We start from the raw sequence: 15091 nt of genomic DNA on the forward strand, positions 1-15091 counted from the left end.
AGCTCAAAGCATATTGAGATCAAGTATCTTCTGGTCAAGGAGAAAGTCTGCAGCAAAGAAGTTGAGGTTGAGCATATCTCGATGGAAAAGATGGTGGCTGATCCACTCACCAAGGCTCTTGCTGTGGGAATCTTCAAGAGACAAGTGTCTAGCATGGGTGTTGTAGACTCTTTTGATGTATTTGGTTAGTGGGAGTTTTGTACCCATATGCCTTTTTAGTGGGAGTTTTATACCCATAGTTTGAGCTTTATTTGTGACTCAGTTTGAGCTATTTTATTTTCACTCTGTATTGGCTATTCAATTGATTATTTATATGATTGTTGGTCTTTGAGTGAATTGTTTGTTTCTGACATGTCATGGTTTATGGCGATATTTAGCCAAAGCTCATAGGTAGTATTTATGCCAAAATTTATGGCGGTTAGCCATGAACGGTATGCCAAAGTCTGGTATTAACCAAAGTCATGGGCGGTTTGCCAAAGTAATGGTTAATATCAAAGTTCACTATCTGTGAGGTTTTCAAGATAGTCTGATCTCCGATCAGGAATGGACCTGCAAGGAAAAGACACTGTATGTGATCACAAATTGTGTTAATTACCTTGCCTATATCCCAAGGTGATTTGTATTGATGAGTTGGTTGCGTTCATGATAGTCAGATAGTGGTATGCCGTTTATTGAGGCATATTTTCTGCTGATATTCGATGTAAGCAACTTATTAGCCATATCAAAGATGTTACAAGTGATGGAACAATATGGGGATTTATTATGGCCTATACCAATAAAAAGATAGTTATAATAATTTGGCCCAAGTGGGAGATTGTTGGGTTTTGGGCCCAATTATTATGACTTGATTTATTGGGCCCATATTAATCACTTAAAGGGGATTTAATCCAGACCGTCTATTGTGGGGATGGATTAGGTCTGGGGTTTATTTATAGGAACCCTAGGTCCCTGCCGTCTCCCAATGTCAATTGTGTGACTTTACTCACGGAGTTACAGAGGATATTATTGATTGGAAAAAACGGGAGAAACCTTAGGACGGATTAGAGCGTGTGGCTGCTAATCACAAGTTAGAGCTTGGATCTACATCAAACGATTGGAGAGGTATGTATATTATTCCATCTCATGTTATTATTATATTCTTGATTGTATTCTAACCGTGTGAAGCATGAGGATCATGATAATGATTTAGTTCTAACACCACCATCTTCATAATATCCTCAGAAAAATTCTTAATAATGTCAAGTTCTGCTTGGTCCTCAGATCCAACAAAATCAGTGCTATTTGGCTTTCGTTTTCTTTTGCCATGTGTGCTGCTGGTACTAGCCTTCTGTTTCCCATTGGCCTTGTCATAATCTTTAGATGTCCCCTTATACTTCTTCCTGCAACTGGTAGTAGATCCCGAAGAAGTAGAAGGAAGTAAGTATATAATTAAGTTTGAGTGGCTTCGTGAGAATGTTGCATACAGACGAAGCAAGATTAGAGGGAAATAATTCCAGAATTCTCTTATCTTCCTTGGAGGGAGGTGAGTTTTTCGATGATTTCCAACCATAACAAGCAACCCTTTTATGGGCCAAGCGGCCACACCAAGAACATAAAAAGAAGGCTTCAAAAGAGAGATTAACTTGAAACCCTTTACTAGTAGAATCAAAGATGGTAATCTCAGACATAACAGGGTTGACGCTTGGGAAAAGAAATTTTCACTCTAGCAGTAAAAGAGGGAAGGAGATTGGTCTCCCAATCAAGGTCGATATCCTGAGGAGTTCCAATCATCTTGATAGCACCAAAGATTAATTCCTTTTCAAAACACGGAGGTGGAATACGAAGTACCTGTACCCAGAGTGTAAGATGCTCGAATTGCACAGAGAACAGAGGGGAATTTGGCTTAACTGTGAGAATATGAAGGAGGTGCCCGTCAAACCACCAAGGGGAAGCTTGGACAACACGATCCCTAGCAGAGGAGGAAGAGCGAAATTCCACCGTGAAATGACCATGGTCTTCAGTCCAAATGGCTTTAGCCCCAAATTTCCCCCACTTTGAGACTAAGAAATTACCCAGGAGCTCTTCAGCCGGGGAAAAGTTCCCTATTACGCATCCAAAAATTGGAGCGACCAGGTATTGGGGTGGTTTTTGCTTCACTGAGTGCAAGGTCTTGGATCGCTGCTTTAACGGCTTCGAAGAAGAAGAAATAGCGGACTTCCCTTTGACATCTTCACTTGGGACGGTACTGGAGCCAGAACGTGACGAAGATGAACATCCTCAAAAGAGTGTATGTAAACTTCTTCAACTCCGACAGACTTTATCAGGATAAAAATGACATTAACTACATTGTTTTAGACTTATTAGACTCCATACTCTTTGAACTATGTATTATTTATTTATTCATTTAAGGCCTTCTATATGAATTGTTTTTTATTCTTTTAATAATCCTACATTGTTTAGTTGGTGATCCTCGGTGAAGCTTGTTTTCTATTTAGGGTATTTTCTTGGTTTTGACTTTTGAGTATTAACAAGGGAAAATTATTTAGACACCCCTGTACTATGATCATTTTGCTTACGATTACCAACATTTGAAACAATTACTTAACACCCCCGAAACCTGATGGTGTTAGTCTGCTGTTAGTGTTTAAATGAAAATGTCTATTGTACCCTTATCACCTATTTAATAGAAAACAGTAAAATTAAAATGACCAAAGTACCCTTCTTCTTCTTCCTCTTCTTCTTCTTCTTAACCCCTCATACGAATCCAATCAACAGGGGATTTTGGAACTCGATGCCTAAATCTAACGCCTCTGTAGTCCAGGTATTAACTCACCTAAATCGCAAGTCTAGAGTACCTACATCTGAATCTGTACCTGGTGGTAACAATGGAGTTGCAAATCTGACGCACAGTTGTATCAGATTTGCAGCAGTGGGAGCTTTAGCAACAGCAGCTTCTTCGATGATGACTAATTTGAAGCCGCTGAAATCCTGCTTCAACTGCCGCAGCTGATAGCCCAAGAGAAATATGGATTTGGTTCTTCGTTTTCATTCTCTTGGGATGCTAATAGAAGGCGATCTGCAGTCGATTCAAACCCATTACTTCCTCATCTTCCTTCATCTCCACCTCTGCTTTCTAACTCCTATAATAGCAGCAAATCGAGCCTCAAGGTCGAGTCTTCAAGTTATGCATACCCCCACTACACTACCTATCTCTTTTGTTCTTTTCTTCTTTTTTTCCTTTTTTCTTTTGGGATAGGTGAAACCTATCTCAGTGTTCAGATGCCTAACCTACCATCAGGGTAACCATAGTAATCTCTCCCTTGCTGTGTTCCCATGAAATGGGTTCCAATTGGGAGAGAGGATATTATCCCTGGTAATGTCAGTATTGGTGTCAGGGTATGAGGCAGATAAATAGGTCTAGGATCCTCAATAATCTCTTCCCCCCCAACCCAGCTAGATTTTGAGAATTTTGAGATCCTGCTTCAATTTTTTAGAACTTCTTCTAAACTGAACATTTTAAACTTTTGATGGATATAGACTATTCAGATGTCTGCACAAGAGTGTGGATGTCTAAGGCTGCAAACGTCTCTTTAATCATGTGGACGTACTTTGAACTAAGGACAAGGAATTTCTCAGGAATACAATCCGGGATTGAAATGGTATATCGGTTAATGGTGGGTGGAGGTGGTGCTGGAGGTAGAACTTCACAGTGGTGGTGGTGGTGGTGGTGGTAGTATTGGGTATCTACATTGTAAAAGAAATGATGATTTCGGAAAGATGAGGACATTTTGATCTTACTTTTAGCAAATAAGTCAGAGGAATTAGGTCTTTTCAAATTTTAAAAAAGATAGAAGGAAGGATAGTTTGATCATTTTTTAATATTTAATGACTGGTGTGGACTTAAATGACTTTAGACGGAAAAGTAGGGGTGGTACGTGGAATTTTCAGGGGTTGTGTGTGGGCTTGTGAGAACCTTAGGAAGGCATGAAGAATAATGCATGAATTTCAGGGGGTATGCATATTTAACCCCTTTTTTTTTTTTTGGGGGGAGAAGAGAGACCTTTATATACAAGATTACAAGATTTCACAAATTACTTTTAAAATCTTGGGCGAATTTTTCATTTAGTTACTTAGTTCAACCTTTGTTGCTTGGGTCTTGCAGAAGCTTTTCCCATTTGGTCTTGAAGACTTCCTTGACTTTACCTTTCAATCGATGCTTGCTCATGCTTGCTCACTTGATGATAAATATCTTTGATTCATTTTTAAAATTGTAAGATTGTTTAGACCTTTCATATGCATACACATATTAATAATCCCAACTGTTCATAATTGATAAGGTTGCTTCACCAACAATGACCCAAACGCCCCTGTTTTTGCAAAATAATTATCACCTCCAATTTGCTGGCACATCCAATTCCTGTAATAGGGGGGAATAGACCCCACCTTGGGCAGTGTTTTCAGGCAGGGGGTAGGATGGTCATTTCTGCCTCTTGTGAGGAATTGGAAGAATTGGAAGGGGCTGCAAATTGGAGGGGATAACGATTCGTTTTTGCAGGGCTGGATTCTCCAGCTCCCAGCACGGCTGGAGGAGAACCGAATACAAATATCCTTGGGAGTTAATGTAGGATAGGTCCCCTTACATACTGGTTTGAGTATATGTGAGATCAAGCTTTCAATTAGCTGTCAATCCCACACATAATGTAGGCCATGCAACAATAGGTCCAGCTCCATGTAGTCCTCTTATTCTGAGTCTTGTAGCAAATTTACAACTATTATTGCTGGGATGACTTGAAGCTCATCACACCAACCCTGCAACCCACCCTCCACCAAAACCCACCACCCCCTCCCCAGCCCAACCAAAAAAAGGCAACCTTTTTAATGGTATCATGTTCCCAGCTTAAGATGTAAAACACTGTGCCAGAGGTCAGATCAGATTGGGCTTTCCATCCCCCCCCCCCCCCCCCACATGGAGCAGTTCATATGCACGATCTGGCATGAAACCTTTGATTCTAGTCAACTAACCATTATAGCTAAAACTAAAACTTCATATTCCAGCCATACAATGATTCAAAGCCACACTGAAACCTATCCACTTAAAATAGATAACCCCGCTTCAAGTATGAATTATCTAACATTTTCATTTACCAACCAACCAACCAACTAAACACCCATCTCTTCCTACTACCCGCATTTTCCCCTTCCTCATTCCTCGATGGACTCTACTTCCCACCCATATAATTGTTCAGAACCTCAAACTTACGAGAACTTTAAGACACTGGGCGTCCACCCATCCACTTAAAATAGATAACCCCCCTTCAAGTATGAATTATCTAACATTCTCACCAACCAACCAACTAAACACCCATTATTATCTTTCTGCTTTTACCCAATACAATATTTAAGTATGATAAGAAAATAATTAGAGGAAAAAAGAAAGAGGAGAAAGAAGCACCTTGCACATGATTCATGACACGCCAAATTGGTGGAGCAGCTTTCAAAATATACAATGAGGGAAGAACATGCAAACGACACTGGCATTTAGAATACAAAATTCTTTCTTGCCAACTCCTCAAGTAGAAATGGAACTAAATTCTTCCAAAACTCATATAAATATAGAGCTACATGGTGCTGGTCGATCTTCATACGATTCTTTGTCCTCCATTTGTGAGTGCCTCTGTGTGAGTTTGTGTGTGTGTGTGAAAGTGCCTGTGTGTGTGTGTGAGAGAGAGAGAGAGATGCCAGAATACTGTGTAACAGGAGGGACGGGATTCATTGCGTCGTACCTGGTCAAGGCGTTGCTGGAAAAGGGTCATACTGTCCGCGCCACAGTACGGGATCCAGGTCCTTGCTTCCACTGACTTTATTTTTGTCATTCTCTTTATTTTTCTCCCTTCTTCCTCCTCAGTGATCACTTGACACCAAGTAGTGGATGGAATATAGTTATCACTGTGATGCCTATACGTCGAGGTGCTTTGGTTGCCTTGGATGCCTTGGTAGTCTTGTTGATGTTGCTTTATGTTTGGACCCCCGGACCCCCTCCAACACCTTGGGTCGTCTAGAGACTGATAACTATGGATGAATGACACAAGGTGCTCAGTGAGGATTGACTGTCACTCTGGGAAATCCAATCCCTGAGCATCCTGTTTGGACTTCTGAGCCAAAACCCAGAGTTTCTTGTGAGCACCTAATCCTATTTCTGTGACTCATTGGCACATTAACTATACGAATCCCAAATAGTTTGTAGGGAGAATGCTGTAACTGAAGTCCAACAATGGGGCAGACTCTCATACTTTCTAACCACCAAAATAATTCTGACGACTATGCTGAAAGGAAACTATCGCCTATGAGATCATTATATTAATGATCACAAAATAATCCAAATTTACCTAACAGGAACAAAAGACCCTCCCTTTTTTTGACTCTTTTTTTTTTTTGCCTATTTATTAGATAGTGAAGAGAAGGTTGGTTTCCTTTGGGAGATGAATGGGGCCAAGCAGAGGCTAAGGCTCTTGAAAGCTGATATAATGGTTGAAGGAAGCTTCGATGAAGCAGTGGAGGGTGTTGATGGTGTCTTCCACACAGCATCTCCAGTTCTCGTTGGGTATGATAAAAACATTCAGGTATGTAAAGTAGAAACATCAACAGCTTGAAACACTTGCACCTCTTGCTTTACAGGAATACCATAACTCAAATCTGATTGAATACACATGAATTACAGTCATTTCCCCCATGGCCTAATTTTGAGCCTTCTGTTAGTACAGCGAATGTACTGAAATCCATTTTTTTTTCTCCACGAGGTCTATAATACTGGACATATAACCATGTATTGTGCCCATGAGGTATGAGTGGAGAATCCATTATGCTATTGTCTAGTCCCCTGGGAAGTGATCTAACTATGATATGGACCTGGAAAAGATGTTAAGGGGTGTGCAGTTCTTGAGTCGACCAGTATAAAAACCAGTTAACTGATGTCAAGTCTCTCAATCCAGTCTAAATTCCTAACTTTTATCAGTTTAATTCCATTAGAAACTGACCTAATCTATTGCCACCCCTAAGATGACAGCTTACCAGATAAACCATAAGAAAACACTTACAGACAGGCAGGCTATGAGTGTCAACATACACACAACTATACCATTCCATGTACCTAGAATACCCAAGCTGCTTTAGTAGAATCAAGGACCAATTCTCTAACTTATAAGGACCTGTCAACCTGGGATCAGGTTCAAACCAAGTATCAAGCTAAATCATGTTCAGATTCATGATTTCCTGTAGAGTACCAATTGTTGTTCAATCATTCAATATGAAACCTGTGGATTTAACCTGAAAGCACTTGGTATATTGCAGGCAACTTTGATCGATCCAGCAATAAAGGGCACACTGAATGTCATGAAGTCCTGCGCCAAAGCAAGTGCAGTAAAGCGGGTTGTGCTCACCTCTTCTTGCTCTGCCATAAGATACCAAGAAGACGTCCAACAAAACTCCCCTCTCAATGAATCGCATTGGAGCGATCCTGAGTACTGCAAACGCTTCAATGTAGCAATACCTCCTGACATTAGTGTCCTAAAAGCCATTGCATCATAATACACACTGACACATCATTAGTTTGTCAAATTATCATGGATGAGTAACTAATGTTGTTGAGAAAGTTCTTGCATGCAGTTGTGGTACGCATATGCAAAGACATTAGCGGAGAAAAAAGCCTGGCAACAAGCAAAGGAGAGTGGGATTGATCTCGTGGTGGTGAACCCATCCTTCGTGGTGGGTCCCCTGATTGCACCACAACCAACCAGTACACTACTCCTGATACTGGAAATTACAAAAGGTTCAATTCAATATCTTCCCTCTATTTAATATGACCCAAACAAATGGAACTCTGTGCTTTTGCAGGACAATCCTGGTTGACCTAGTGCAGCGGTTTGTGTTACTGATGTTTCATACAACAAGATTCAGTCTGTAATGATAGGCTACATATTTACTTCTTTCATAATATTTTGATTAGGTTTGACAGGAAAGTACCCAAATACAACAATTGGGTTCGTACACATTGAAGATGTGGTAACTACACACATATTAGCCATGGAAGAGATTAAAGCATCAGGCAGGCTTATATGTTCGAGCACAGTTGCTCACTTTTCAGAGATCATTGAGATGCTAAAGAGCAAATATCCATCATACCCATTTGAAAACAAGTGAGGGAATGAAGTCTTACTACTTTACCTTTGAGGATGTTTCTATGTTTGATCACCCTTAAACAGCCATCTACTGATGGATGTTCAAGTTTTAGGGTGCATGACCCATATTTTGGCCATTTTAGCTGAAACAGATTATAATGTCTTGTAGGTGCAGTGACCAGAAAGGAGATGACAACCCACACAGCATGGACACAAGCAAGATTAATAAGTTGGGGCTTCCCACCTTCAAAACCATCCCCGAAATGTTTGACGACTGCATCAAAAGCTTCCAAGAGAAAGGATTCCTGTGATTCACATTGTTAAAGTTTCGAGCTGTGAGAATCTCGATTAGACTATTCCTAGTTCTAATCGAGATTCCTTACTTTGGTGTCCTTGTACTTAGATTAGGTTTCTAAGTCTTAGTCCTAGATTTTAGTTCTAGTTACATTATGATTCCTAGTTGTAATTGGATTTACTGGTTGTAAGTTAAACCTATAAATAAAGCTATGGGACAGGAGGCTGATTAATTCAATGATTAGTTTTCTCTCCTGTCCCTCTTCTCCATTCTTCTTCTCCATCACCTCTCTCTTCACTCTCTCAGTCCTGGTATTCTAGGGCTCTGCCCTGCTACATGGTATCAGAGCACAACCATTAGGTTGTTTCTGATCTGCAACTCTGGTTTGAGAGTCTTCTACAGTTTAATTTCTCCTTAAAGGGTGCATAGAACTAAAACTTGGAACTCGACCAGGTTTCGACCCTAGGAAAAACCGAGTTGACTCGAGATATCTTGAGATCTTAGTCGAGTTGGTGCATTTTTTTTTTTCAACTCGAAACCTGGTTTCGGTGGGTTTTAAAACTAGTTTGGGTCTGAAACTTGGTACTCAGCCTATTTTAGGTCATTTAAACACAATGACACTATCAGATTTTGCAAAAACAAAGTCCAAATAGGAGTTTCACTTAGTGGGAAACCAAGACAGACACAGGACAAACACTTATTTATGCCTAATACCATTTAAGTAAATGTTTTTGTATTTGTATTTCATTTACTTAAGATATTATTCATAAATAAAAAAATACCCATCTATTTGAATCCAATAAAAATAGTTTAAAAAAATCAAATTCCAAAAGGAAAAAAAGTCAACCCCCCAGTTCAAGAACAAAAATTGGATTTTCGGTAGTAGATGCAATTTTCAACTTTCTAATGTTGGGGTTTTTCTCAAATCTAAAAATTCCATAAATCTTAATATGGTAAAACATCTAACAACCAAAAGTGCGGTAAAATATTCATTTGTTTTGATGTCCAAAAAAATATTTTCATTTAGAGCGATTTTGACAACATTCGCGCACACCAAATTAAGTTTGACCGGTACATAACTCCTTCAATATAAATCAGGTTTCAGCAATCTTGGACAAATACAAAAAAAATTTACTTAAATGATATTAGGCAATAATAAGTGTTTGTCCTGGTTTCTGGCATAAATAAGTGTCTGTATCCCAAGGTTTGCATAGATAGGTGGCGTATAACAAGATTTCCCACTGAGATCTCAAGATTTGGCACTCATATAAAGGAGTTTGGGTCAAGATCTCGAGATTTCCCACTGAGATCTCGAGATTTGGCACTCATATAAAGGAGTTTGGATAGAGATCTCGACGAGATATTGCACTTTCTCGTTTCGTATGCCATCTCGTATTGACCCTAGGATAAACCGAGATCTCGCGAGTTTTAGTACTATGAAAGGGTGCAGCTCCCTATGCTGCATATGGTTGAGGATTAAACCCTAGATGAAGTTTTCAATTGAAAACTAGGGTTTTACTACTACTGCCCTGAAGTGAAGAATCGATTGGAGTTTTTCAAGTTGATGCTGCTGTTCAACCTCTATTTCTGATCCAATCAGAGGATCTATATTGCTCTTCGAAGCAATTTTTCATTAGTTACTGCGATACCCTAGAGAGGGATCATTATCAAGCTGCCTTCTCCAATCGATCAAATACATTACTGGTTTCCTACTTCAGGTACAGCACTCAACTTCTACTCACTACGCTTGGTTTTGCGATTTGGGTTTTTACCCCTGCTGCTGAGATTTTTTTTCTGCTGCTACTTCTGGGTTTTTACAACTCCTACTGCCGATTGATCTGGTAATGATAATTTTGGGTTTTCAACCCTAATTCTGCTGGATATTTGGTTTTTATCTACCCTAATCTGGTTCTATTCAAGAGCCAGTTCTATCATTATTGCTGCTACTGTTGCTGCCAATAGCTACTGCTACTGTTTCTTTTTTGGTTTCTTAACCCTAATCAGGTTCTAGTCAAGAACTGATTACTCTACTACTGCTGCTTCTCCAAGGACTTGCTAAGTTTCACTTATGGCTGATCCTAAAACACAAACGGACACTGTCCAAGTTCAAATTACTACCATCAAGTTATCTGGAGTTTCAAACTATCTTTTATGTGCACAGGCAGTGCAAGCATATATTCATGCCAAAGGAAAAATAAAGTACATTACAGGTGATCCACCTATTGTTGATCCAAAGGACCCTTCTACAGTCAAAGTTCACGATGAGTGGATGTGTGAGGACTCAGTTGTTAAAATATGGTTATGGATCAAAGTTCATGATGAGTGGATGCGTGAGGACTCAGTTGTTAAAATATGGTTATGGAACAGTGTTGAACCTGCTATTGCTTCGAATGTGATGTTTCACACTCTTGCTAAGGATGTTTGAAATGATCTACGTGGAAGTTTTTCTCAAGAAAAGAATATCTCTCACATGTATGATCTTTATGAGAAGCTTTTCACTTTCCAACAGGGAGATAAATTTTTGAATGAATACTTTGCCAGCTATAAGGGAATGATTGAAGAACTCCATATACATCAGCCACTCACCACTGATTCGGATCAGTTAAAACAATGGGCAGAATTTCATGTTGCAAAATTTTTGGCTGGATTGCATCCTGACTATTAGTCTGTAAAAGGTCAACTCCTCACAGGGGAGAAGATTCCTTCTCTAAATGCAGTTTTTTCTCGTATCAATCGTTTGGCTAATCCATTTAAGTCTGATCCTCCTCCCAAAGAAAATTCAGCTTTTGTTGCTAATCATGATCACAGACATGGTCGTGGCCAAACCAGGGACCGTGGCCGAGGTACTGGTGGAAGAGGTACTAGTTATCCGTCTTTTGACAAGTCTTCCCGCTAATGCACTTATTGTGGGAAACAAAATCATACTGTGGATACCTGTTGGGCCAAACATCGTAAACCTGAATGGGAAAATGAACTCGCCAATGCTGCCATGACTGAAACTTCTACTGAGAAACCTACCAGTGATATGACTCGGAGTTCTAAATCAGGTACCTCATCCACTGTGTCCCATGATGATTACAACCAGCTAGTTAAATGCCTCCAACAACTTGAAGCTAATTATGCCTCCACCTCTACCACCACCGTAGCATATAAAGGTAACTCAGTCTTTTACCCTTCTTCTGCCTCTTGGCTTAATTGATTTCGGTGTCTCCTGCCATATGAATGGTAAGTCACACCTGTTTTCTTCAATGAATCAAACCTCTTCTAATGTTATCCTTGTTGATGGGTCCTCAACTCAAGTAACTGGTCAAAAGATGTTTCTCCTACATCCTCCATAACCCTCTCGCATGTTCTTCATGTTCCTAAATTACCTCTAAGCCTTGTATCTGTTAGTCAACTTACTAAATCTCTTAATTGGTCTGTAACATTTTATCCTTCGTATTGTGTTTTTCAAGACCTTCAGACAAGGAAGGCGATTGGTGGCGGGCTTGAGTGTGATGGTCTGTATTACCTAGATGGCTCATGACCTTCTATTGCAATTTCTTCTACTACTATCCCTTCTCCTATGCAATGGCATTTACGCCTTGGTCACCCTTCTCTACCAAAACTTCAGTTAATGGTTCCTAGTTGAAAGTCTGCATCCCATCTTGAATGTGATGTCTGTGAAGTGGGTAAACATCATCGTGCCTCCTTTCTTGCTTATATTAAACCTAAAAGTTCTTTGTTTTCTTTGGTGCATTCTGACATTTGGGGTCCGTGCCGTGTTCGTAATAGACTAGGATTTTCTTATTTTGTTAGTTTTGTGGACGATTATTCCCGTTCCACTTAGGTTTACCTGTTGAAAGATTGGAATTAATTTATTACTATATTCAAAAACTTTTATCAGGAAATAAAAACTCAGTTTGATAAGTCCATTAAAATTTTTTGTTCTGATAATGCTCTTGAAAACACCCAATCTGAGATTTCTTATTTCTATCTTACTCATGGTATTATCCACCAAACTAGTTGCTCATACACCCCACAACAAAATGAAGTGGCCGAATGCAAAAATAGGCACCTACTGGAAGTGGTCCGGTCCATTATCACATGAATGTTCCCAAATCATCTATTTTAAACAATAAAATCCATGTGTCTCTTTTTAATAGGCACTTACTGATAGTTCTTTGTTTCATTCCCTACCACGTGTGTTTGGCTATGTGTGTTTTGTTCACATTCTTCACCCTATGGTTGATAAATTATCTCCTCGCTCTATCAAGTGTATTTTTCTAGGTTACTGTAGAACCCAGAAAGGATACAAATGTTTTGATCCGGCTAGTAATAAACAATATGTCAGTGCTGAAGTCACATTTTTTGAAAATACTTCTTAATTCTCTCCTCATATGCCATCTACTGTGACCCCTGACGACCTTTTAGGTCCACCTATCCCTATACCCATTCCCATCTCATCATCTCCACCTGCACACATCTATCATCGTCGCCGCCACCAACCCCCTGCCTTACCATCCCCTCCTACTGCTGAACCGGCCACCACCGTACCTGATCCATTACCTTTTGATTCCCATGCTCTGGAGCTGCCATCCACTAATGCCGATGCCGTTCCTCCAGCCCCTCCATCTGATTCCGATGTTGAGGTCTCTATTGACTTATCATTTGTTGTTTGTAAAGGTACTCGCACGTGTACTCAAAAATCCCACTAGTCTTTTACTGTTTATCCCATTGAAAAATATGTCTCTAATTTTCATCTTCCATCACACTATCACCCTCTTGCTTCTACTTTATCTACTAACTTTGTTCCTCAAACCCACCGTGAGGCGTTACCTCACCTTGGCTGGAAGGCAGCAATGAACACATAAATGGATGGATTGTTATCTCGACAGACTTGGACTCTGGTTTCTTTACCTCTTGGCAAGGATCTTGTCAAATGTCGTTGGGTTTATACTATCAAATAATCCTGATGGTTCTGTTGAGCAGCTTAAGGCCCGATTGGTTGCTAAGGGCTATACTTAGACATATGGTGTTGATTACTTCGAGACTTTCTCGCCTGTGGCCCGCTTGAATTTCGTTAGTATTCTTATTTCTCTGGTTGTTAATTTTGATTGGCCCTTATATCAGATACATATCAAAAATGCCTTTCTCTATGGTAATCTTCAAGAGAATGTTTATATGGAGCAACCTCCAGGGTATATTGCTCAGGGGAAGAATTCTAACAAAGTTTGCAAGCTTCGTAAGGCAATTTATGGGTTGAAACAATCCCCACGGGAACGGTTTGACAAGTTCAGCTCCATTGTCACTAAGGTTGGGTTCTCACAGTGTTTATTCTGATCATTTTGTTTTTGTGTGGCTTCAAGGCTCAAAAATGGTGGTGATGGTAGTTTATGTGGATAACAATAATACTTCTTGTATTACTCAAGTTAAGTCATATCTTCATCAGCATTTTCAAATGAAAGACTTGCGTGTTCTCAAGTATTTTCTTGGTATTGAAATGTTGTAAAGCAATAAAGGTGTTAGCTTATCCCAACGGAAATATGTCCTTGACCTACTAACTGACACCAGAATGCTCACCTCCAAACCTATCTTAATGGATCCCCGTCAAAAGCTTGGGTCCATTGAGAGTGAGTATTTGACAGATGTTCATCGGTATAGAAGACTAGTTGGGAAACTCATTTATCTTACCGTCACCCGCCAAGATATATCCTTTGCCGTTGGAGTTATTAGTCAGTTTATGCAACATCCAAAGAAAATTCACTAGGATGCTACTTGTCGTGTGTTGCGATATTTAAAGAGTGCTCCTAACAATGGTCTTATTTATCGACCTAATTGGAATGCTAATCTGGTTGGGTGTTCTGATGCTGATTGGGTCGGTACTGATGATGATAGGCGGTCAACTACTGGTTATTGTACTTTTGTGGGTGGTAATTTAGTTACCTGGAAAAGCAAGAAACAAACTACTATTGCCCGGTCTAGTGCTGAAGCTAAGTATCGGGTGATGGCCATAGTACTAAAACTTGCGAAATTTCGGTCGAGATATCGAATTTTTCGAGTATCTCGACCCGTCCGAAACGAAACACAAGTCCGATATGAAAAAATGCAATATTTCGAAAATTTCGATCATCTCGTTTTGGAAATTTCGGAAATCTCGATAATTTCGGTAATCTCGTTTCGAAAATTTCGAAAATCTCGGTCATTTTTGGCATTTTACACCCACAGAAAAATACCATATTTTGACGAAATTTCGATATATCTCGGAAATATCGGTCAGACCGAAACACCGAAACGAAACGAGATTTAGTACCATGGTGATGGCACATACTAAAGTTGAGTTAATGTGGATTAAATCATTGTTTCAGGAGTTGGGGTTTCCTATCACTCAACCTATGAAGATGTTTTGTGATAATCAGGCCGCTATTTACTTAGAAACCTAATCTAAGTACAAGGAAACCAAAGTAAGGAATCTTGATTAGAACTATGAATAGTCTAATCGAGATTCTCACAGCTAGATACTTCAACACACATCAGTCCGAAATTTTCTTCGATAATTGGTGTTGTACTCTCTACATAGAGAGAATTGAGTTTCTCTAGCAGTTGTAGAGAGAGAGAGTAAGATAAGTTCTTTGAACAAAACAAAAAAATATAAAGTGTTTAG

The 15091-nt window shown here is 39.6% G+C and overlaps 1 protein-coding gene across 1 annotated transcript; it reads left to right on the forward strand.

The window, feature by feature from the left end:
- The first annotated feature begins 5682 nt into the window (after positions 1-5682).
- Positions 5683-15050, forward strand: LOC122645583 (tetraketide alpha-pyrone reductase 2-like). The gene is made up of 7 exons (XM_043838887.1): positions 5683-5820; positions 6427-6599; positions 7327-7515; positions 7642-7804; positions 7982-8171; positions 8323-8472; positions 14957-15050. Exons 1-6 carry the CDS (start codon positions 5715-5717, stop codon positions 8462-8464), a joined length of 963 nt encoding a protein of 320 aa, XP_043694822.1. The 5' UTR covers positions 5683-5714; the 3' UTR covers positions 8465-8472; positions 14957-15050.
- The last annotated feature ends 41 nt before the right edge of the window (positions 15051-15091 follow it).

The sequence above is a fragment of the Telopea speciosissima genome, chromosome 11 (assembly GCF_018873765.1).
Source record: "Telopea speciosissima isolate NSW1024214 ecotype Mountain lineage chromosome 11, Tspe_v1, whole genome shotgun sequence".
Classification (NCBI taxonomy): Eukaryota; Viridiplantae; Streptophyta; class Magnoliopsida; order Proteales; family Proteaceae; genus Telopea; species Telopea speciosissima.